At 41.4% G+C, this 24,756-nt stretch overlaps 1 protein-coding gene across 6 annotated transcripts in view; it reads right to left on the reverse strand.

Moving 5' to 3' along the window:
• UMAD1 (UBAP1-MVB12-associated (UMA) domain containing 1) overlaps positions 1-24,720 on the reverse strand; it is a 45,157-nt gene extending 20,437 nt beyond the window's left edge. For 2 of the 6 annotated variants that reach the window (XR_014000965.1, XM_081165017.1), the window contains exons 1-4: positions 24,562-24,720; positions 22,459-22,559; positions 20,989-21,087; positions 3,027-3,088 (exon numbers count right to left, since the gene is read on the reverse strand). Coding sequence is in view for 5 of the 6 variants with exons in the window: in XM_081165017.1 (XP_081021143.1) it covers positions 3,027-3,088; positions 20,989-21,070 (144 nt within the window). In the remaining variant the exon portion in view is untranslated. The other 4 variants (XM_081165018.1, XM_081165019.1, XM_081165021.1 and 1 more) reach the window with 4 other exon arrangements.
• Positions 24,721-24,756: the final 36 nt, after the last annotated feature.

Raw genomic sequence — 24,756 nt, forward strand, 5'->3', positions numbered from 1 at the left:
ATTCCCCTCTTGCCCTGGCCACTGGTGCTCCTTTCTGTGAATCCTCTGATTCACTGGAAAGACTGGGAGATCTCGGGTCGTCGTCATCACTCATCCTTTCCTCTGTCTCCTCCCCTTCGCTCTCTGTTTCCTCCCTTGCCCGTGCCTCTGCACCTAAACCCCTGACAGTAGGTAATTATTTATTTTGTTTTTTATTTATTTTTCAGAGGGAACTGCGACAAAATGTTGCAGTGTACATCACTCCCTGCTTGGAATTCCAGATTCCCTTTAAATCCCCTCCCTCCAAGGTTTCCCTGGCAACAGTCATTAGGCATTTCATGCCCACTGGGCATGCTCAGTTCTTTCTAACTGATGAGTTTTTTGCTCCATTTGGGTTTCCCCACTTCATTTTTGAGGGGGGCGGGTTGGACAGGGGGTTGTATAAACTCATGTCCAATTAAATTCTCCATGGGTTCTATAGGCAGCTCTTTCTTTCTTCCATCTCTGGGGACATTTACAAATAGTTCCTCAGGGTGCAACAGGAAGTGACCTAGCCAAACAATGAGATGGTCCTTTCTACAAAACACACATACATATGTCCCAGGATATGGTCTGAAAGCACAGGAGGCCATCACCTTGCTGGTCTAGGTCTGACCAGTACTCTTCCATCTCTCTCACCAGCCTTTCAATTTTCCCTGTCCGCCCACCATGGTAAGATTCTGGCCCCTGGTAAATGCAGCAGCAGCCTGTGCCACCAAATTATTATGGGGCTGTTTCCACCTCTCCCAGCAATAGGTAATTTCTGCTATAAATTTCTGATATCTCTCATAAGTATTTATAATGAGGTTTTGGTTACAAAAGCATGGGAAGATTTGAATCAGTATTAGTATATAGATGACTTGTTTGTTTATTTAAACCAGTCATCTCCCATCCATGAGTGTTTCTACTCTGAGGATAGCTTACATTATTAAATCAACAAAGTAAGAAATTTAAAGACACAGGGTTGTATCCAATGAAGTCATCCCATTATGCAAGTTGTTTTAGTTTTAAGTTGCTTTAACCATGGGTTGCCTCCAACATGAAACAATTAAAATAGTAAATATAAACATAGAACACCTTTCAGCATACATTAAACACAAATCATTTAAAAAAGAACTATTAAAAGACATCAGAGCCGGTGTTAGAAAAGCCTACCTGGAGAGAGTTTCAGAAGCAAAGTAGGTTCTATGTGTGACCAAAATCTGCTACCTGGAAACATATTTCACTATACCATAAGCCATAGCTGCTACAGTAGCGTTTCATCTGTGCTATAAATGTATCTATAAATATATTTATAAATGTATGCCACCTGAATCTTTATATTCTAATATTTTTCATTGACTATGTCATTATACTTAGCCAAAAGAGACACTATAGTGGCCACAATACAAATGAAGACATATATTATGTTTACAGATATGAATGGGAATTAAAGGAGATACACAACTTAGTCATATTCAGAGCAGACCCACTGAGAAGAAAAAACAGCCACACCAATGATTTAAGTAACTTAAATCTATGGATTTCAATGGGTTTATTATGAATGGAACTAACACTGGATACCATCCAACATGTGCAACCACAATTTTCTTTCATATTTTTACTACAGCAATTAGTAATGAAGAAACAAGCCATTTTCAAAGTCACTAGCAGCTTGCCTCTTTGGCAGCGAGTGCTACTGCAATGAACTAAAAAGTAAAGTGTTTGCAACACACACAGTTCCTTTTTCTGAACTCATTACAGTGGTACCTTGGGTTACATATGCTTCAGGTTACATACGCTTTAGGTTACTGACTCCGCTAACCCAGAAATAGTACCTCAGATTAAGAACTTTGCTTCAGGATGAGAACAGAAATTGTGCTCTGGCGGCACGGCAGCAGTGGGAGGCCCCATTAGCTAAAGTGGTGCTTCAGGTTAAGAACAGTTTCAGGTTAAGAATGGACCTCCGGAACAAATTAAGTACTTAACCCGAGGTACCACTGTAGTTATATTAATTAGTACTACAAATCTGAATAACATAACTTTTTACTGAGCCAGATCTATTATAGGGATATACTGATTACAAGCAATGGACATCATATGTCCATAAAAGTAGATTAGCAACAGCTAGGAAGCAAAGAAAGAACCACCTCTAATCCAATGGTATGCTCCACTATCCTGCAAAATGACTTACGGTTTTGGCCAGTGAAACTGTCTTGACACCATAAAATCTAGTCGTTAACAGTACTACTCTTGCATATTTGTGTGCCTCCCATGAACACACACTTTCATATAAATGCTAGTTTAAAAGGGTTGTCTCCAACTAAGTATACCCAAAGTAGACCTACTAAAATGAATGAAGCTAAGTATGTCATGCCCATTGGATGACTAAGTAAGTTGTGCTCAGTGAATCTATTCTGAGTAGGACTAACATTGGCTACAACATTAAGTAGTTAAATAAAGCAATTATCTAAAAACTAAATCAAGTATACTGGCTTGCATATAGCAGTTGTAGCATTTATTCTTTTACACATTAATTTTCAATGCTTTGTGTACTTTAAATCTTCTAGAAGTCTTTTATGTTTGAGCCTGGTAAGGCTCTGTTTCCAGTTTATTCTCATCAGCAGTAAATGTTTAATAGATCACTGCAAGTAAGGGAAGAAGTCTGGCAAGATGAAGTAGGAGGGTATATACCATGTAACTTCATCCACCTAACAGAAAGCGATGATGTGAAGTTATGACGTGGGCTGGACTACAGAAACATAGGAACCTCCTCCCTTTCATAATAAAGTCCTGCCTCACTCCACAATATTGACAGAACTATGGTTGGGCTCCATCCTGAGTGTGGCCAGATTTGCAACTTGTGCCAGATGCTTTTGCTGCTCATAGAAAAAGTCAGCCTCCTCTGCATGCCTTACAGTGCTTGAGAAAAAAGAATTACGTTTTTGAATGAAAACTGATGCTTAGTAACTCCTGCTAACACCAACCATATCCTTTTATCAGACAGAGTTAAAAGAGGGATTTCTGACCTGTGTAGTCTGGTCACCCTCAGGTCCTGAAGACTCGTTGCTTTCTTCATTCACTGTATTGCCTAGAAGACACAATGCAAGAGATTTGTGTTATTGGTCCCTTTCGTGAATGCAACATCACTTACAATGTAAAAGTTTGCAGTTTGCTTCCCCACCAAAACCCAGCCCAAATCAAGACATCTAACACTGAAAGTAACAGGCAGTGAGATGTTCAAGAAACAGCTGAAAAAATGAGACGTGTTCCATGTGCTTCAGCAAGCTTCTTATTCCGCAAAATGTTTCTCATAAATAGTTTCCTCATCACAAACTACTTCCCTCTCTTCTTATTGGAAACATTTTCAAAACTACTTATAAAATACAAACTTGTTTATAAAAACATAGGTATTATTCAACAAAAGGGCACATCATATCACACTGCATTTCAGTAGAGAGCTGTCATGTTTGCAAATTTTAACATCAAAGATGTTTTGCATTATAATGAAGATACTTCTGATGCACTGGGAAATTCACTGAAAAGGAGAGATCAAGCATTTTCAAATTTTCTGGTCTACTATGTTGAACCACGCTTATGTAATTATTAGTAGAGGTAGCATAGTTGTGGCCGGCTGAGACCTCTGAATGGGTTCCTATTTCCTTCCCACTGTGAAATCTCATTTGCACTGTTTCGTTTGTGATCTTGCTATGCTGCCAAACTAGATATCTTTCACAACAACTTCTAAAATTAGGACTCACACAAAGCTAGAAGAAAGAGACACCACAACGATAACCAGCAACTGTTTTTGAATGCGGTTATCATTACTTTCAGCCTTCTCATGCTGCCTGGAAAAAAAACGTAGGGTTGAATGCTTGTTAATACAGAAGTCACACCTCTTGGGACACTGAAAACACGAAGCCCAAGCTCATCATGATGATGGCCTTACCTGTTGTACATATACTTGAGGACACACAATCCTTGTAGCTTCAAGTGGAACAGAGGGCTAGCACACATTCAATCTTTGATTCTGACAAAAGCTGCTTTTGGTGTGATAAAAGCAAGCCAGATGAACATCTGCAGGAGACTGTACTAAACAGGGTGTTCTGAAAAACTGTGTCACCATGAGCCTCCTGAAGGGCAACAGAAACATTTGTTTTCCTGACAAGGGCAGCGAATGCAGGCTATTCTATTGGCCACTTCTTTAGAAGGCTAGCCAATTAAAGGAAAGGAGTAGGTGCAAAGACACAAAAAGCCCACCAGAGGCGGCCACAGGAAAACCAAAAGCTCAAAAATGTTGCAACTATTTGTCTAATGACTGCCCCCCTGACCCAAAGTGACATCTCATGATTAGGGATAACCACCCACCCAGAGTCTTCTCCAGACTTGGAGCTGTATTGTTATGTGTACATAGCAGATTTAGCAAAATATTAAAATTCAAGATTTGCATTAAGCTTAACAGAGTCAGAATGCTTAGTACCAGCAGGTTCAGGCCTATTTTCTCTCCTTCCTCACCTGCCCATAAGTTATCATGTTGTTCTGCAACATATGCTTGGGAGAGCACTCCAGGCTTTATGTGGAAAACAGGCAAGCCTCATAAAATAACAGAAAAGTACTACATTATCAAGCTGTTTCAAAATCTAGCCATTTGTTCTGTGAAATCCACACACAAGGTTATTTTGACATCAAAACTCCCAAGGAACTCTACATCTAGAGATCTACCCAAAAGTCTCTCCCCAAACTGAAGACAAAAGTCTGGAGCCCAGTGGAACCAAACTAGGGCATGTTTCTCATTAGAATTCCATGTTTCAGTAGGTGGGAAGAGCACAGACACATTGGTCCAAAGCGTTCCATTAAAAAGTACAAATGACATTTTTGCTAATGGACCCATATCCTCAAATGGATCAAATCAAAACAAAAATAAAACAACATTGATCTTTCAGTTCCATTCCAAAAGCCCTGAAAGTCCTATCCACTGATATAGTACTATGAGTTAAGAACAGATGGAAGTGAAGGTAAAAGCATTTTAAATATTTCAGATTGTGGTGGCAACCAATCTAAGTACATTTTTAAAGCTGAGTTTGCACCTGGCACCACTGACAAAAAAATTGAACATGTGGAACAGGCAGCATGATGGCAGCCCAAGGCAGCCCAACAGTTGTGCATACACAAAGAATGCGGAGTTAAGGCCCTGGGCAAGAAGAGGAGACACTCGAGTCAAAAACATTTGTGTTCCAAATCTGAGAGTCAAAAGATACTGCTCCTCATGCAAAAGTGTTCATTTGCAAAGAACAATTTTGGAGGGCAGCTTGTCATGTAAAACAAAAGTTTTTATTTTTAGCCTGATTAAAGCTAAGCTTAGAAAGATGCCAGACTCCTCCTGCACACACATAAAAGAGAGAGAGAACCTGAACTGTCAATTTACACATGCTTTCTGATATTTGCCAAGTTATTATTCCACAATACTGTGCACCCTTAATTTCATTACTGAATCTTACAGGATAAGAGCCCCAAGTCCAAACAAATTGCAGATATAAAGACCCAGGGGCTTGAGGAAAAACTGTCAAGCACAGGCTCCTTTCATGCCCTTCAAACCCATGTGCTGAGTGGCAACAGCCCAGTTACGTAGTTGTTTCCTGCGGGGGAAGCACCTGCAGGGCTGTGCTTTCTTCTGGTATGAAAGCATCCACTTTGCATCAGTTATAAGACTCACTCCAGGCCGTTAGAGAGCAGGGGAGCTTGTGTAAGCTTCCATCCCTAATGGGAAGTGGGGAGGAACTGGGGTGCAAGTGTGCTTGTGTGTGCGTGTGTAAAGCGGGGCATCAAAAAGCGCTGCACCCGGCACTTCCCATTTCCTATCAGTCCCTTTCACCTCCTTCCTTCCTGTTATCTCTCTCCCCTCTTTCCTTCCTTGCCTGGCAACTTTCCATGCTACAACCTTGCTCTCTTTAACCAACTCCTGCTCTTGCAGGTGCTTGTGGGCAGCTGCTGCTGATAGCTGAAAGGCAACAGCGTGGCCGGGAGACAGACTGAGGCCCACCTGAAAGCCATTCCCAGCCCACAGCTTGATAATTCATAGGGGTTTCTGCAACCCCAGTTGTAAAGACTTCCGAGCACCAGGAAGAAGCTGGTTTTCTGAAGCAGTGGTTCCCAAACCTTTTCAAGCCACTGCCGCCTTAGTTCCATAATCTCATCTCCAGTGTCCCCTAGAATCGTGGTTTGCACAACCCACTAAGGAAGACAGTAACACAGTAAAATTCAAAACATAAATGATTGATTGCACATTTATTTAGTTTAATTCAACAAAATTGATAAACTTGATCCAGTGATATCAGCTTTACAAAATTTGATAGTGATTTGCACCTGCCTGCCTCTTAGCGCCTCCCCTAGGTAATCCCACTGCCCCCCTCATGGCGCCCACTTTGGGAACCCACTGTATTGAAGTCTAGCAATACTGTACATAAACAAATTGAGAAAAGTGTATCTTTCTCAGATCTTTTTATGCTATTGCATAGGCATCAATTATTTTGCCATAAGACTTCAAACCAATATATTCTCATCTACATATCTATCCTTTCAAGTTCTGGTTGAGCTTAAAAAGAAGTGTTAAAACCTCCATTCTGCAGCAGAGAATACTTAGCAGCACCCTTTTTTTGAAAACAAACAAACAAGGTTTTCATTCTGCCATCTGAATTTGGTTTAGCAACATTAAGGTTGGGCAACATTAAGGGACTACTTCACTTCTCAGAAGTTCCATATTATTATTATTTTAATTTTGCTTTCATGTACATGTTGAATTATGCTGCAGCTGCCTCACTACTGACCACTTCTGTCCTGAAAAACTGTAGCAGAGGACTGTGAAGGTCTTGATTAAAAAGCAAAATGTTAATGTGAGACAGGACAAACCGGGTGCAGCTGCTCCATTTCACTGAACAAGCACCTCTTCTCCATTCAGCTGTGAAGAATGGCACCGACTGTAAATTGTTCTCTGCTGATAGGTTCCACAGGAAACGCAAAACTACACTACTTTCAACTTTTCAAAGCCATTGATATTTTAAAAGAGGGTCCTCAATATACAGGGGATCGTGTGTGTGTGTGTGTGTGTGTGTTATGCTTTGTTGGTCTTCAGCCTTCAGTTTTGATCTTAAAATTTCCCCCTCTGCATGCAAAGCCACATCCACGCAGAGAGCAACAGTCTGTGATAATTTGCCAGATGTGTTAGACAGGCAGAATCATTCTAATTTCAAGCAGAAAATACCCTTCACCGGTTTAAGTCAAGAGACAGACTAGATGCACACCACAAGATTTGTCTTTCCCAAAACGCAACAGGTGAAACCCCCAACTTTAAATAATTTACCCATACGTAATCCTGCTGACTGCTATAGTGCAACTCAACTGTAAGTCATCACTGGATTATACTTAAAAGAGAAGATACCCACATCCACTGTAATCATCTGGTAAGATTAGATCCACCTTTTCTGGACATTTGTGCAGGGGGAATTGTGGCATTTGTGATCACACAAACAGAATTATTTCAAGGGCAGGAAGGGATAATAAGTCAAAAGAGGTCCCTATTTTGCTTGGGCTGGCAAAAGGGAGGGGCTGTAGCTCGGTGGTGGAGTATCTGCTTTGCATGAATAAGATCCCATGTTCAATTTCCTGCATCTTCAGGTAGAGCTGGGCGATATCCTTTTCTATTGCTGCCAGTCAGCTAGATTGTCCAATGGCCTGCATATAAAGCAGCTTCCTCTATTCCTATACCGGTCCATTTGGACACCGGTCCAAATGTTGTCCCTATTTTCAAAAAGGGGAAAAGAGAGGACCCAAATAATTACCGCCCAGTCAGTCTGACATCAATACCAGGGAAGATTCTGGAGCAGATCATTAAGAAAACAGTCTGTGAGCACCTAGAAAGGAATGCTGTGATCACCAATAGTCAGCATGGATTTCTGAAAAATAAGTCATGTCAGACTAACCTGATCTCGTTTTTTGACAGAATTACAAGCCTGGTAGATGAAGGGAACTCAGTGGATATAGCCTACCTTGATTTCAGTAAGGCATTTGACAAGGTGCCCCATGATATTCTTGTAAAGAAGCTGGTAAAATGCGGTCTTGACTATGCTACCACTCAGTGGATTTGTAACTGGCTGACTGACCGAACCCAAAGGGTGCTCATCAATGGTTCCTCTTCATCCTGGAGAAGAGTGACTAGTGGGGTGCCACAGGGTTCTGTCTTGGGCCCGGTCTTATTCAACATCTTTATCAACGACTTGGATGATGGACTCAAGGGCATCCTGATCAAATTTGCAGATGACACTAAACTGGGAGGGGTGGCTAACACCCCAGAGGACAGGAACACACTTCAAAACGACCTTGACAGATTAGAAAACTGGGCCAAAACAAACAAGATGAATTTTAACAGGGAGAAATGTAAAGTATTGCACTTGGGCAAAAAAAATGAGAGGCACAAATACAAGATGGGTGACACCTGGCTTGAGAGCAGTACATGTGAAAAGGATCTAGGAGTCTTGGTTGACCACAAACTTGACATGAGCCAACAGTGTGACGCGGCAGCTAAAAAAGCCAATGCAATTCTGGGCCTCATCAATAGGAGTATAGCATCTAGATCAAGGGAAGTAATAGTGCCACTGTATTCTGCTCTGGTCAGACCTCACCTGGAGTACTGTGTCCAGTTCTGGGCACCACAATTCAAGAAGGACACTGACAAACTGGAACGTGTCCAGAAGAGGGCAACCAAAATGGTCAAAGGCCTGGAAACGATGCCTTATGAGGAACGGCTAAGGGAGCTGGGCATGTTTAGCCTGGAGAAGAGGAGGTTAAGGGGTGATATGATAGCCATGTTCAAATATATAAAAGGATGTCACATAGAGGAGGGAGAAAGGTTGTTTTCTGCTGCTCCAGAGAAGCGGACACGGAGCAATGGATCCAAACTACAAGAAAGAAGATTCCACCTAAACATGAGGAAGAACTTCCTGACAGTAAGAGCTGTTTGACAGTGGAATTTGCTGCCAAGGAGTGTGGTGGAGTCTCCTTGTTTGGAGGTCTTTAAGCAGAGGCTTGACAACCATATGTCAGGAGTGCTCTGATGGTGTTTCCTGCTTGGCAGGGGGTTGGACTCGATGGCCCTTGTGGTCTCTTCCAACTCTATGATTCTATGATTCTATGATCTTTGAACTGTGGACATACATTCTATGCTGGTAAATTTATCTGGTTGCTGACATTTCACTGACAATCTTCACTGAACACACTGCATTTTTTATGCTTGCTGATATCACAAGACTCCAGCGATACTTGTAGTTTTTGTTCCGGGCACATTTGGGAAAGGCAGAGGAAGCCCAGGTCAGGACAATACAAGCTTTGCTGTAGATCTGTGAAAGCTGTGAGGCTATCCAGAATATGTTTACATTACTGGTGAGGGTGGAGCGGAAAAAACAGAAGGAAATCTACTGCAGGGTTCAAGATTATTGTTACATAGTTGAGAGCAAGATAGTTCCTCACTGTATCATTGTCTTTTATTGTTGATGTTTAAGTGTGTTTTTAATATTTTGTTCCAAGCTGCCCAGAGTGGCTGGGGCAATCCAGTCAGATAGGCAGCTTATAAATAATAAAATTATTAATATTCTCATCCATAACCATTATACTGGGGGGAAAGTTTCGTTCCCCGTGCCCTAAAACTCCACTCATCCCCCAATAACAAATGAGATCAGCATTCTGTCTCCCTCTTCACTTATGAAATACTTATTCAGTGATCCATTTGAGTGTTCTTAATCTGCAGCAGCAGATTGTTCAAGGTCACCTACCTTTTGCTTTATGGAGGAGAGAAAATCCTGCCCCTATACCAGATCACAATCTCAATTTTGTGCATTCCAGAAATACTTAGCAGAGAGAGAGACGGTGTCATGCACAGCACTACCAAGACCCATTGGGGTGGAGTGGTAGGAGGAGACAAACATTAACAAACCAATGTTAACGTATTGCTTTTTTTCCTACTATGGACCTTTTTTGGTGGTGGTGGGGGGGTTTCCCCACATTGCTTATCTACTTCAGCCTCCCTTTATCATCACTTCTTTAGCTCTTAATCATGCTCAGCAACAATGCCAGTCCCCTTGCCAGACACATTGGCTGTGATTCAAAGAGCTACATTAGGCGCGCCCGAGGGCTCAGATGAGACCGGTATAATTTTGCAGAACTTCTTTTCTCTTTGAAGAGCTGACTGCCATGCTGTATCAGAAATGGCTTTTTAGAATAGCACTTGCGTTTCAGAAGTGGTTTGCCCCATGGCGTGGGGTGAGGCACTGTCTCAGAAAATGCCCAAAGACCCCCTGGAGATACAGAACTGGGGATGCCCTTCTTTGGATCCCAGGCATTATGTACGGAAAGGAACAGATTACTAACCCATTCTTTCCAGGGTTCTGTAATTTCAAATAGGTCAAAAATAAAGTAAAACCCCTAAGAATTTTAGGTTAACTTTGAGGTTTGCAAGTATTTAGTTTTGGGTTCTATCCTAGTTTTATCCCTGCATATTGATCCAGTAGAGGCTTACAGCACTGAAACTGGGAGAGAGGTGGGTTTTTGCAATTCACCTTCCAAATCTGCATTTAGAGGGCTGGGGGGGCATTCTAAATAGCTTGGGAATCGATGCAGGAGGACAAATGGCTGAAAATCATCCCTGTTCCAGTTGCACCAACAGAAGCCTCTACTGAACCAGAGAGCCTCCATCAACAGAAGGACCTTTTGTATACAGCTGGGATAGCCAACGTGGGGCCCTCCACATGTTGTTGGACCCCTTACCATTAGAAATGTTGGCTGGGGCTGGTAGGTGTTGTAGTCCAACAACATCTGGAAGGCACGGCGTTGGCTAGAGACTAAGAATCATGCTTGATCTCATGGCACTATCTTGACAAATATTAGCAAAGAAAAATGAATCATATGGCTGTCAGATGCATCAGCAAGAAAAAACACACATCAGAACTGGGAAGCAAATGTGGCTTGTTTGCTATGATCTTGAAAGCCAACCAGAATTTGGAATGGTGCATTTTCCATTCAGGTGGAGTTCAGGCTTCTACACTCAAAGGGAGTGGGGTATGGAAAGAGATGGGAGATGTTTTTATGTTGCATTTTTATGTTGTGAACTGCCCTGAGATCTGCAGATAAAGGGTGGTAGACAAATAAAATAAAATAAAATAAATAAATATTCAGCTCACACCCAGCAGATCCAGCTATTTGCATAGAGACCAAAGTGGTTTACAAGTGCTAGGAACCCTAACTGACCACAGTTCAATAATGTTGCTTATTTGAGATATACACCAAAACATTGAGAAATTCTTAACAAAGCCCTTTAGACTTTCAGTTGACACAGTCAGCAGAGATGCAAGGTCATGTCACATAAGGTCTTAGCATGTAGGTCATATGCATGATGAAGCAAGAACAGAGCTTTGGACTTGCATGCCCTTTCTCTACACATACAGAGCTTACAATGGGAACAAAAATCAATGAAGCTCAGTGCTTACAAACCTGGACATCACACATGCAATCCACCCTACCACTGTTGTGTGAGTTGGCCTACCCTTGCAGGAATTTCCACTTGTGGCTCCCACTTCACATGCAAGTTTTTCTATTTGGTGAATGAAGACATGCAACCTTAGCATTTCTCCCAGGTGTAACTGCACTTCTTACGCACTAGAACCACATGTGAAACCAGCACTTAAAATAGTTAAGTATAAATATAAACCGACAAATGGCTGAAATCCATAAACAGCCCAAGGACTTGTGCTCACCCAGTGGCTTTTTAATTTTTACTTCTCGAGTGGCAGATCCCCATCAACAGTCATAAACTGCTTTTGCAGCACTGAGAACCCACTGTTCAAAAATAAATAAAAGTCCAAAGTGCCCTTGCATATGAGCATGGGTGGTATTCCTTTGGAGCCTAAATAAACATAAAATGTCAATGATACATGTACACGGCTCATGGAAACAGTACACAGCAGTTCTGACGTCTTCACAAGGCCATTGCTCCATTTTCTTTTTCACCAAGCCTTGAACTCTTTCCTGAGTACTTACCAGAACTAAAAAAAAGGTTACTGAAAGCCATTTTGGGTGGAGAAACGAGGTTTGTATGTGTGGTTATTTCAATTGATATTACCAGTCTCTTCATTTCAAGGACTGATACGAAGCTTTAAACAAAGCAAAAGCAAACCAACTTCAGAGGAACTAGTAAATGGCAGACATGCCAACATCTAATACAGAAGTCACCAACCTTTTTGGACCAGTGGGCATATTTCAAATCTTAAGAGTCCTGTGGGTGCTAGTCACAAAATGGCCACTATGGCATATCACAAAGTTAGACAGCCCAGTCATGGTGAAGCTTTTCACATAATTGTATTTCCATACTAGAAAAGGACAGACCTGTTGAATGTCTGCCTACCATACAGCTGTTGAAGACACAAGAAATGCCAACCCTAAACCAAAGCCTAAGCTGCTCCATTAAACACAAAGAGAACTTTCTTTCTGGGATAGCTAGAGCCTTTTTAAAACAAGCTCAGAGTTGGGGGCTCCTGCCCCAGGGAACCAATGAAGTTTTTCGGAGGCATCATGGAGCCTGCTGGGTTGCCTCCAACATAATATATATTGTCTCATGCACTGCTTCAGTATAAGATGCAAAAATACCACCTGCATTTTGTTGAACAATGCTGTGCTGTTTCCCCATCTCAGAAATTTACAGTTACTGTAGAAAACAAATTACACCTCTACTGTCCTTTTCTAATTATGCAGCGCTTCTGTTTTAACTTAACCTTTCACACGTTTCCCATTCCTTTGTATTTCATGGCAACCTATTTGAATGAACAAGCATTTGTGTGTAATATTAATTTGCCCTATAGAACAGATCCAACTGCCCTGTTTCCAAGCGAATTATTTACATAACCAACACATGTACAAGATTAAATATAGAGGACTTCTGTTGAAAAGCATTTGGAAACACCAATTATTCCAACATGCAATAGCCAGGATTTTTAAATCAGAAGACTCTGCTGATATTCCATCTGCACTGGCTCCCATTTTGCTTTTGAGCTCAGTTCAAAATGTTGGTTATTACTTCTAAAGCCATAAACGCCTTAGGACTAAGTCGCTTGATGTATCTTCTACGATCCTGCCTGCCCACTGATCTATGACAGTATCGTCTGAACTGTTGTTCCTTGTCTCATCACCATCAGAAGTGGTGAAAGGGTCTTCTCAGTTGTGGCTTCGAGGCTTTGAAAGCCCGGCACTGAGAGATCAAATCGGCCTTTAAATACCAGATCAAAAGATTTCTGTTTCGGTAGAACTGGCTGCCTCTTAAATTCTGCTGCTACTTATTTGTTCTGATACTGGAATATCTGTGCTGTTCTTAAGTTTCTTGTAGAATGCCTTGCCATCTCTCTGTTGTTAGCTACCCTGCGGGTCTCATTCTTGAGCTCGAAAAGGAGGGTTTAAATATTTTAATAATAAATTAAAGAAGGCTTCAGGGATCAACTGTAGGGTGGCGTGTAAAACTGGTATTTTTGGAATATATATCTTAAAACTGGTATTTAAAGCATATCGCAATTCACTTGCAGGTTTTTGTTTTTCTGAAAAATAAGATAGATCAAATTACACCAAGTTATTGAGGTGAAGTCCCTTGGGTTTTTAAATTTTAATTCTATCAATATTTAATTGTTTTTTAATTCTTCTGTGTTTTTAGCGATTCTTGTTTTTCTCTATAAGCCACCGAGTCCCAACAGGGAAAAAGGTGGGGTATAAATAAATACATAACAATAATAATAATTTAAAATAAATGAGCAACAAATCTGTAGGCCTGCAAACCAAATGGTTGCTTTCTTTCCTCACCTGCCCTTTGAATCAGCTTAACTTGACAACTGTTCATCAAGACTTCTGTCCACAAGTAAAACAGGAATCTAGGAAAGGTTTATATGCTTTCTTCCTCAGGAACTAGATAACCACCAACCAATTCTAAAGGCCAAATATTATAGAAGGGAGGGTCTCCCCCCCCCCCCACAATCCACATCCAACACTCTTCTCTTGGTGAACCTGATGTCTTAAAAGAGTTGGCAGTAAAGTGCTGCAGTCAGATTAATGCTGTGATCACAAGCCAAATCCATAGAACATCATGTGATAAACCGAAAAACAATCTAGAATCCTAGATGAAAGTGCTCACCCTTCAGTCAGATGCACTATATACTGATCTTTCCAACCTTATGATTGTATTCATGATTTGAGGGAACAGTAAATAAAATCCTCAATATGGGAAGTATTCCTGATACACTATTTATGTTTTGTTATCTATAAGAGTAATGAGGTAGGCCAGAAGTCATTTGCTAGCACATGGTCAATAAACAAAGGATTTTTCTTTTTTGAGTATTCCCACAAAGTGGTTTTCAACATCAACTTCAGCATTCTTGGATCCTTCCCAATATATACTTGCCCTTCACAACTCCTGAAGCAGTCTACGGCCAGTAGTCTTTCACTCTGCGAAAAATCTGAACTGTACAGGTCAAACACCAACACTGTGCAAGCCCGAACAAGAACAAACTAGTGACTGCAGATGGTTAGAACCCAATTCTGTACCTGACAATGCAGTATTTGGCCAAGGTCATAACTCTTGAAGTTACTGTACACTAGGCAAAGCAATGCTTACAATGTTAATCCAGGAAGTCTTCAACATTGGTAGTTGCTGCTAGACAGGGATCCAAAACCAGGTGTCTGTGTAGATTGCAGAGACCCCAATGGCTTGAACTTATAGACCCTCAGTGCTGTTATTATTAACCTATGTGAAACCAAAGCTCAGCTGCCATTTAGCATTGGGGGGAAGGACTGAACTGTCAGAATAGCTTTAAGTTTTGGTGACTTTCAAACAGAAGGTGAGTGCGACCCTCTTAAAATAAAATTCAAGAAAATTGGCCAACGTATACAGAACTATTAACAGAGGCGGAAAAAGGGTTAAAGTTGAAAGAATATGAGGAAGACTCATTTTGCAGCACAGTTTAAACACCAATTCTCCATCTAAACAAACTACAGCACGATTATCAACAGAGTTCAAATAGTCAACCTTTGCCAAATTTACCATTGACCGGGGCCCACAGATTTTGGGTGGCCTTGGTAGCCAACCCAAATGCATAGTCATCAGGACTATTATCTGATGTCATGCTGAACTCCAGAGCCTCTGAAGCTCCTGCCCAATTCCAATCTCAGAAGAACGCTTCAGAGGGCAAGACAGCCTGAGCCTCCTGAACTTGAAACTAAGAAGAGGCCACTTATTAGTTTTTCTCTCCCGTCTCCATCCGTCCCTCTTTGTGGCTGTCGTGGCAGCTATCACTTCCTTCCTCTTCTCACCCACCAACCAGAAGCAAGCTTCTTCCTCGCCTCTGAAACTTCTGAATTCTAGGAAGCACTCAGTGCTTGGCCTGCCTCTGCTGTCCATCCTGGACTAAACATGTACAGTGCAAGGCTGCACTGCTGCCAGGCAGCAGAAGCTCTCCACCAAGAGCTCTCCTTAGCACAGATGTGCAGAGAAACAGGGAGAAGGAGGCGTGCATACTTAGCAGTGGTTGGTGCCGAGAAGGGAAGGACTGCTCAGTGTACATCCAGCTAAATAAGTGGATGGCGACTTGTCACATTTTCCAGAGTAGGTGAGGTGTTGTTGCCAGGACTATATGCAACAAGTAGATTAGTTGACTCCTGTCTTTTTGCATCCATGCATGCACGCGCGTGCACGCGCGCGCACACACACACACACGTTTGCTTATCCCAAGCCACAATGTGTCAAAACAGGAAGGGGCACTTTGCTCAAAGGGTCCCAACCTCAAAGCTTCAGATAATTTAGCCCATCAAAACACACTTTAAGCACCTGTAACTGTGTTTGTTGGACCAAAGGGTGGTGCAGGTTTACAAGCACAACTGGATTTATGTACCATCAGCAACTTTAAAAACTTCGTGTTCTCGACAACCAGAATAAGAACACCTTGCAAATGACTACAACAACATTATCAACCAAATGTGCCAGGTGTTCTTTCATAAAGGCTACACCCACTGTATTTACAGAATTGTAAACTATATGATAAGCTGGACCCATGGACGAAACAGCCAGGGGACAGGCAATTGTGCTTCTGAATGGCGATGCCAACATTCAGATATGGTAATATACAAAGTCCAGAGAAAGCTGTACTTAGCATATTCTACTCTTAAGAAACACACCTGCTAATACTACAAAGCATTATGAAGGTCCATTGTTTGGTAACCTAATTCTGTTAATCTGCATAGGAGATGTTGATTGAGCTCATTCAAGCAAAACTCAACTGTACTCTTAAGTTAGCCAACTCTCTCTGTTTCTTTTATAGTATTAATAAAGCATGAAGCTGATAGTTACTCATGTTGTTGCATTCAGTTATTTTCCTCTTGTAAAAATATGCAAATTCACTCCTTTGTGTTTTGGGGCTCTCCTGTGACCCTTCAGACTGTACTAATCAGCTCTAGGGGTTTTGGTCCCATTATTTCAAATTTGCTCTCTGGCTGAAAACATCATTCCATTTATGCTTTATATTAAACTTCAGACATACAGATTCTTAAAACACACACACACACACACACACCATAGTAGGAGAAAGAGCTAGCTTGGCAATTAATGCTGTATTCAATTTACTTGAGAAGTGCATGAAGCAAGATGCCACCTAATGATGCAAAAGCAATACTGCACTTTGTTTTTGTGTAAAACCAGAACCCAAGAGGATTAGTTTGACTCCACACTGAATGAAGGGGTAGCAATTATCTCCTTATGCGACTAGAAATCAGTGACACTGGAGAGGGTTGTTTTTCAGGTCTCCCTCATCTTCCTTGCCCAGTGAACTCAAACTACAGTAATCAGACACATGGAGCTTTTAACCCTGTTATTCACAGAACAGGCAAGAGCAAGATAGCCAAAGAAACTCACACTTCAAAATATAGCTGTTATTATAAAGAAGTGACAATCAGTAGACAAAAAGTCCCAATCGACTTTTGCATAGAGCAGTTGATTAAGGTGGGATGCTTATTAAAAATCTCTCCCCCCCTCCCAGCACTTTTGCAACAAATGCATACTGAGCAGAAACCTGTTGAACAGCATTTGAAACGCTACAAGGAATGAATGCAAGGTTGCCAGAAAGACAAATCAATAAGAATTACCAATAAATAAAACAGTATACACCAGAGGCAACCAACATGGTGTCCTCCAATTGTTGTGGACTACAATTCCCGTCAACTTGGCCAATGCTCAGGGATGGTGGGAGTCATAGTTTTCAACACCTAGCAGACGATACCCCATTGGCTACCGCTTTACATAATTCCTACCACTTCATTCTTAGAAAGCCACAACCATCTCTAAAAGCCATTCTAACCCCATATGTTCTATACTGCTTACCAAGACTTTGAGGACAACATACTTGACCCCAGTTTATTACATCTTTACACAGCAATCCTTTAAGCCCAGCTAGCAGTGCTTATAGTGGACTCAGGCCATGGTCTTAAGGCATATGATACTGTAACTTTGCGAAATCTAATCCAAGTCTTGATGTGATTAGCAGCAGGGAACGCTCTGTGTTGTTGCCTTGAGTGCCATAAGGAAATAAAGGCAGAATATCAATCAATCAATAACCAGAATTCTTCTCAACAAGAGTTTGCTAACTAACCTCAAATCCTGGTAAGCAGGAAACACTGATGAACACCAGTGCAATCATTAAGAATGGGTATTTTTTATTATTTGTTATTATTATTTTTAAGATTTCCTAACGACTCTTCATTCTAAAGTTCCAGGGCTGGTTACAACAACAAAACATACAACTATAAAAACCAACAAAACCATTACAATGATAAAACACATGAAACCGTTCCAAATGGAAAAGGGCAGTCATGGCAGAGCCATTGCAAATATTTCGTACACAAAACAGAAGCAGCAGTTACCTATGTGGGGTAGCTGTTATTATGCTGCGAGTACGAACAGCATAATAACAGCATAATAAGCTGGAGACCCAAGTTCAAATTCCTTCTTAGTCCCAAAGCTCAATGGGTGGCCTTGGTCCAGCCTCAGCCTTACCTTCCTCACCTGCACACAGGGTTGTTTTGCAAATGAAGTCTAAGTAGGGAGCAAATTTATGTATGCTGCTCTGAGTACTTTGCAGGAAGGACAGAATGATTATTACTAATTATTAATATTGTTGTTATTTACGCATTTTTGAATCACCAGCTACATGAGCATCAAGGTGATTTAGAAACATATAATAAAAGCAGCTAAAAGTAATAATAATGAAGCTTGTTGATGCCAGGAGGGCACATCTCTCCTGAATATACATATGATCTTGATATGGTGCCAATCATATAGCATAGGAAAAGTTTTATGGAACTATGGCAAGCAATTTTAGAAGAAGGAACACAATGATAATACATTGTATAGAATAGTGGCTATTCCTTCTTGCACTAGTCATCCAAGGAAACAGCATTTTTACACGCAGTTGCTTCATATTAACATGACTATAATGCCAGGAAACTTAATGGAGGCTCTCTACCACAGCCTTCAACTCTCACCTAAGAAAGGGCTGAAGAGGGTCCTTCTTCACTGCCATGCATTTTGGGTCAGATGACCAGGAGAATGCACTTCCAACTTCCATAAAAGCATTTTTAAAATTCTTAGTTTAAAAAGCTGCCATGGCAAACCATGACAGGAGTGCAGGCATTCTGCTGGCCCCCTCACTCAAAATGCCTGACTCTAAAAAAGGCCCTTTCAGCCCTTTCTCTAAGCAAAGTAAGGCAGTGAGGAGGAACTAAGGCAGTGGCAGAAGATCTTTGCCTCACCGAATGTACAATAATGAGGTGGGGGGGGGGGAAGGTCCCCAGGACAGGGGCACCTGCGACAATGGTCTCAATCTGTTTCATTATTGGGCCAGCCCAAGCCATAGCAACCAACATGGACAATTTCAGTTGTGACTCTCTCTCTTTTTGTATTTTGTGTTTTTAATTCTTACTTGTAAACCACCCAGAGGACTTTTGTCATTAGGTGGCATATAGATATTGGAAATAAATAAACAGTGTCACAAAGACGAACCCTGATTCTTCCAGTTTCTAGGAAATTAAATATTATATTTGTGACACTTCTCAGGAAAACAAAAGGAGAGAAAGATGGGCTCAAGTCAATCTTGTTTGAAGCTTCATTGAATCAGAAAACCCAGAAGTTCAAAATACTATCACAAATGTTCAGCAAGCAAAGTTGAACGCAGGCAACCAATGAAAAACAGCAAGTGTTTCATGTACTTAATTTCATTTATATGGGAAGCAATACTGTTTTCCTCCTTTCTCAGCAAGCTAATAGATCTGAAAAGTTTCTTCTCCAAGACCATAAACTATTCAGCACACCACCCAGCAGGGTACACATGAGCATATACCCTTGAGCACAAATGCTCTGGTACTAAGCAACTCCTACTGAAAAACAACATGCAGCAAGAAATATTACTACTTAATTCCCCCAGGCAAATGATTGGAATAAATTCCACTCGCGCACTCTCAAGAACAAAAAATCCACAGAGAATTTGGGGCATGCATGACGCAGCGCACAAACCCTCGTGGGAAAGAATTCTTAGAACTTTTTAATTTACTAGCTGACAAGTCTCACATCTAGGATATTTATGAAGAAGGTTGTCATTCCCCCAGAGAGATAATGTAATGCACAAACTTAGAGGTAGAAACAACAGAGGAGCTGTTATCCACCCAGGAATGGAAAGACTCACTATCCTGTATCGGTTCCCAATTGCTCCTGATTCTCCTGTGTCCATGACTCAGTTGTCATTCAGGGCTATTGATTAGTCATTTCTATGTCACAAAATCTTTATCGAACTCGGTGTACATTTCCCCACGCACACTATATTTAGGCCTCAAAATAGGATCAAGTAAGCTGAAGAACACAGAAAGACAATAGTCTCATCACGGTAATCCCCCTATGCAAACACAGGCTCTGCAAGAATCTTATGTCACTCTATTTCTCTTAAGGAGTCAACATTACAGGGATTACACATCCTCCCCCTGACCAGCTGCCCTCCAGGTGTTTTGGACTCTAATTCCCATCACCACCAGCCAAAATGGCCAATGGTTGAGGATGATGAGAGCTGAAGACCAAAAGATCTGGAAGGCACCAAGCTGAAGGAGGCTGCTAACATAACTAGGTCACTCACTAAATGCTGCCTCAGAATAAAGGTCACACACACTCCATACATTTAAAGCACATGGTTTTCCCTGAAGAATCTTTAAAACTCTAGTTTACCCCTCCCAGAGCTATGATACCCAATACTCTTAGCAAACTACACTTCCCAAAATTCTTTGGGGAAAGCCATGTGCTTTAAATGCCACAGCAAACTGTATATTAATGCTGGTTCTAAATGTGTTTTGATGAATATTAACTATTGTTTTTAAGCTTGTTTGTTTGCATTTTATAATGGTATTTTTAAATGTTGTTAGCCACTTTGAATCCCAGCTTGGAAGAAAGGTGAAATAGAAATAGAAAATAAATGCATTCCATGGTGTAGGTGGGATCAAAGACACCTTAAAAAGTGAATATTTTAAAACCAGCGATTGTACCTTACCCTTAAAAACATTTTAATTCTTTAACTGTTACAACCACAGGAAATAGACCTACGACTAAGCTCTTTGTTACTTGTGAGCAGGGAGGGTGGTGCCAAAAGCGATGCAAAGGGCCCAAGAGAAATAATGGCAAGGCAGAAACAACATCTATGCCAAGTCTACAGTTTATATTTTCAGCTCATACATGACCACTCCGGGGGGGGGGGGGATCCCTGCATGGTTCAAGATGAACTTCTTAGTGAACTGAAAGTACTTTACAAAGAAAATGGTAACAACCTGTGAAATACCCAGAAAATTATGTTCAAAATATATGATTTTTTCTAAACTCTTAGAATCACTTACCGAGAAAAACAAATCCATCTGCTTCTTTTTCTGTCACCAATACCTTCTTGGTATCTTGGTTTTTTCGGAAGAAGTTGAACATCTTTTTGAAATACAAGTCTAGAAACAAAAAGGTGAGAAATGGGTCAAGTGATGCGGGGGGGGGGGGGCTTACACAATTCTGGTATTATCAAAATAAACATTACGAAATGATCTTTACATCAAGTTCTAAGATTAGAGACTTGAACTGGGGGAGGATCTTGCTGGAGCAAACAGAGAACACCAGAGAGATACAAGTCAGTTATTCACTATTGCTCAGTTCAAGAAATATGAGTTTATGTACACCCAAGCAGTGTTGGCTGAGTCTCAACCTCTGACACCTGGAAAAATAACTCAAGCACTGGAAAAAGTTAGTCAAGATAATATTATATTTTCCACCATAAAAATATTTTAATCAGCACACAATCTGATTATGTGAAGAGCATTTTTACTGTCAAGCAAAATAATTATGTGTGTTACAGAGAAATCAATACTGTGTGATTCCCCAGAGTCAGGACCAGCAGGGCATAACTGACTTTCCATGCTAAACCTAAGGTTGTCTGTGGGGTGGGGTATGGAAGCAACCAGCAGCAGCAGCAGCAATGACTGCGCTCTTCTCTTTTTGTGTTATGCCACCCACCCCATGGCAGGCATTTTGTGGCTGGGGCCTACAGCACCCTCTCGAAAAAGGTTGGCAACCCCTGATTTAACAGGATGACATATTCTAAACTAAGTTAAGTTATGAAATGACCTGTTTTAATTATTTGTTTATTTAAAATCTATCCCACATTATTATAATTATTAAAATTTCAGTACTGCCCTTCATCCAAGGACCTGAGGATGTTTTACAATATAAAGACACAAAAATAGCATAGTAAGAAACAAAACAATACAGTGGTACCTCGGGTTAAGTACTTAATTCGTTCTGGAGGTCCGTTCTTAACCTGAAGCACCATTTTAGCTAATGGGGCCTCCCGCTGCTGCCGCACCACCGGAGCACGATTTCTGTTCTCATCCTGAAGCAAAGTTCTTAACCTGAGGTATTATTTCTGGGTTAGCGGAGTCTGTAACCTAAAGCGTATGTAACCCAAAGTACCACTGTAGTTCTTTTATAAGTAAGGTGATCCTTAACCTAATAGCTTTCATTCCATGTAGCAGTAAGTACGCCTCCTATCACTGCAAGGATTTCCACTTGCACAATGAAGCTTCCCCACCCCCTTCATCCCCGTGTGCCACCAAAATCTGTTCAGTGTGTTCTCACAACCCTCCAGAGCAGATTTTGAGGGGGTGCACGGGCAGAGCGCATGGGGAAAGTCTTGTTGCACAAACACAAACCCTTGAGCTGATGGAATGAGGGAGTTGGAAACTGCCCCACGACCTTTCACTTCTTATCAGTTCCCAATCCGATGTGCAGATATGTCTTTCTCTCTTCCTAAATCCTGCAGTACTTGCCTTTTCACTTTCAGCAGCTCCAAGCATTGACTTCCTTCCAAATGCTTGACTATGAAGTACTCTTCTTGAACTGCAAAGATGTCCTTCCTTTATACACTAGGCTAAAAGGGAGGAAAACACAGAGTTACTAACGCTCACATGCTAGTATCAGGATTTCAAAACTTCATCTGCAATCACAAAATTTAGATTATATTTAAGAATGAAAGAAAGAGTTCACATTTTCATTTTGATAAACCAGGCTACTAGAGTTCTACAAAGCTGCAATAAAGCACACTAAAAGTCCTACCAAAACTCATAAACTGCAATATTTAGATCGCAAAGCTTTTTGTTATAGGTCTAGGTGTGTTCCAATGCCCAATGGAAATACTCTGGCTTCTGCCCTTTTAAAATAATGCTGAAAATTATTAACAGTCTACATGTCTGTCCTGGGCCCGTTGTTGTTCAACATCTTGAATGAAGGTGTGTGGGGGATGCTCAATCTTGATTGTTTTTTCCAATGGGTCTACCCTGAGTAGGGGTAATATTGGATACAACTCATACACACATATATAGGAACAGTAATACTGAACCTAACTTGTAGGGGCTCTTTTAAGGAATAGTGGACTTATGCACATGAAGGTCTTTGAATCCTGAAGGCTGCTTACTGAAACAAATAATTCCTCTAACTTTTGTAGAAGTGTCTTCCTTATCTAGTTAGCAAAGTTTCCTTCAACACTGCACAAAGGGATACAGGTATCTTTACCTTTGGCAAATAAAAATTGCTTGTAGCCAATCAGCACTGAAGGTTTACAAAAAACGGTTCTTTCTATGGCAAATACAAATGTCTTAGGTAATGGGCATTTTGAGGGCAAATAATTTTTCATAGAAGTAGTTTTTTCAGGTGAACAGTTCATTTACAGGAGCTAACCAGATGCAATAATGTATGACCACCTCCGATACATGACTGAACCTGGCCAATCCCATAACTCACAGTGATCTACCCACATAAACAATGTAATGTTTCAAGACAGAGCACACAGTTGTCTCCACAACCTACTTTTGCTGCATTCCCCCCCCCCCAGATACAAGTTTCTTGGGATGCAACGTTTTCGTTGATTTGCAGATTATATTAAAATTAACAAGCAGCAGCTTTGGAAAACCAAACTTTTTATATACAGTGGTGCCTCGCAAGACGAAATTAATCCGTTCCGCGAGTCTCTTCGTCTTGCGAAGCACGGCTATTAGCACAGCTATGCGGCTTTAAGAAAAAGGAAACAAACTCGCAAGACGTTTCGTCTTGCGAAGCAAGCCCACAGGGAAATTCATCTTGCAGAACGACTCAAAAAACGGAAAACTCTTTCGTCTTGCACGTTTTTCGTCTTGCGAGGCATTCGTCTTGCGAGGTACCACTGTATACAAGAACTTACAAAAACCACAGATAGCACGTGCCATCTTATGATGAGCATTTCCACCCTTGCCTGCCGTGATAAATGAATAAATAATCTAGAAACAGAGACTCCATTTCCTGCTTGTTTTGACGTATTTGAATTTAACGAATTAATCAATCAACTAAGTTGCAAACTGCTAATCAACTAAGTTTCTCTGAATGGGATGCCAATCCTTGTTTTCTTCTTGACACCCCTCTATTCTATGGGTCACCAGTTCAGACGTTAATTTATACATAGAAGACCAGACAGGTAGGCTGTCGGAATTCAACGTCATCCCATGGCTCGGCGTCAGTATCTATGGGTAGGACGACCCACCAGCCCCACCTCAAGGAGGACCCAGAAAAGCTCTGCCCCATAAGGTGGGAAAAGAAGTGAAGCCAATTTGCTGGCGCGGATAGCTCCGCCCACGAGACAAGAGCAGCTGACGTAACAGCACCACAACACCGTTTCCCAACTGGCGGCGCGCATGCGCGTGTTCCAAATCCGCACGTACATTCTGAATGTTAACGGATATAACCGTCGAAGCGCAAAAAAACAACACCGCCGGCGTTATTCGACGACTGCCCCCGCGCGCCACAAGCGAAGGACGAAATAACCCTCGGCCTCGGCTTCCTGTTTTCGCCACGAGCGAGGCCTCTCTGACAGCCGACCCTACCTGCCTGTCCTGAATACGCACCTCCGGCAGCCTTTTTTCCACAAGAACCTCCGCTTCCGGGTTCACGAGGGACACCTCCCGGCGAATGAACTGAAGTAACCTCGTCGGCTGAGGAAAATCAGTCTAAGTTAGCTGGCGCGCGCATGCGCAAATACACCCTAACGCGCGCTCCGCTACACGGAAATGACGTAAGTCCGCCTGCGTATGGAACGTTCT

Source organism: Podarcis bocagei (assembly GCF_964188305.1).
Source record: "Podarcis bocagei genome assembly, chromosome: 12".
Lineage (NCBI taxonomy): Eukaryota > Metazoa > Chordata > Lepidosauria > Squamata > Lacertidae > Podarcis > Podarcis bocagei.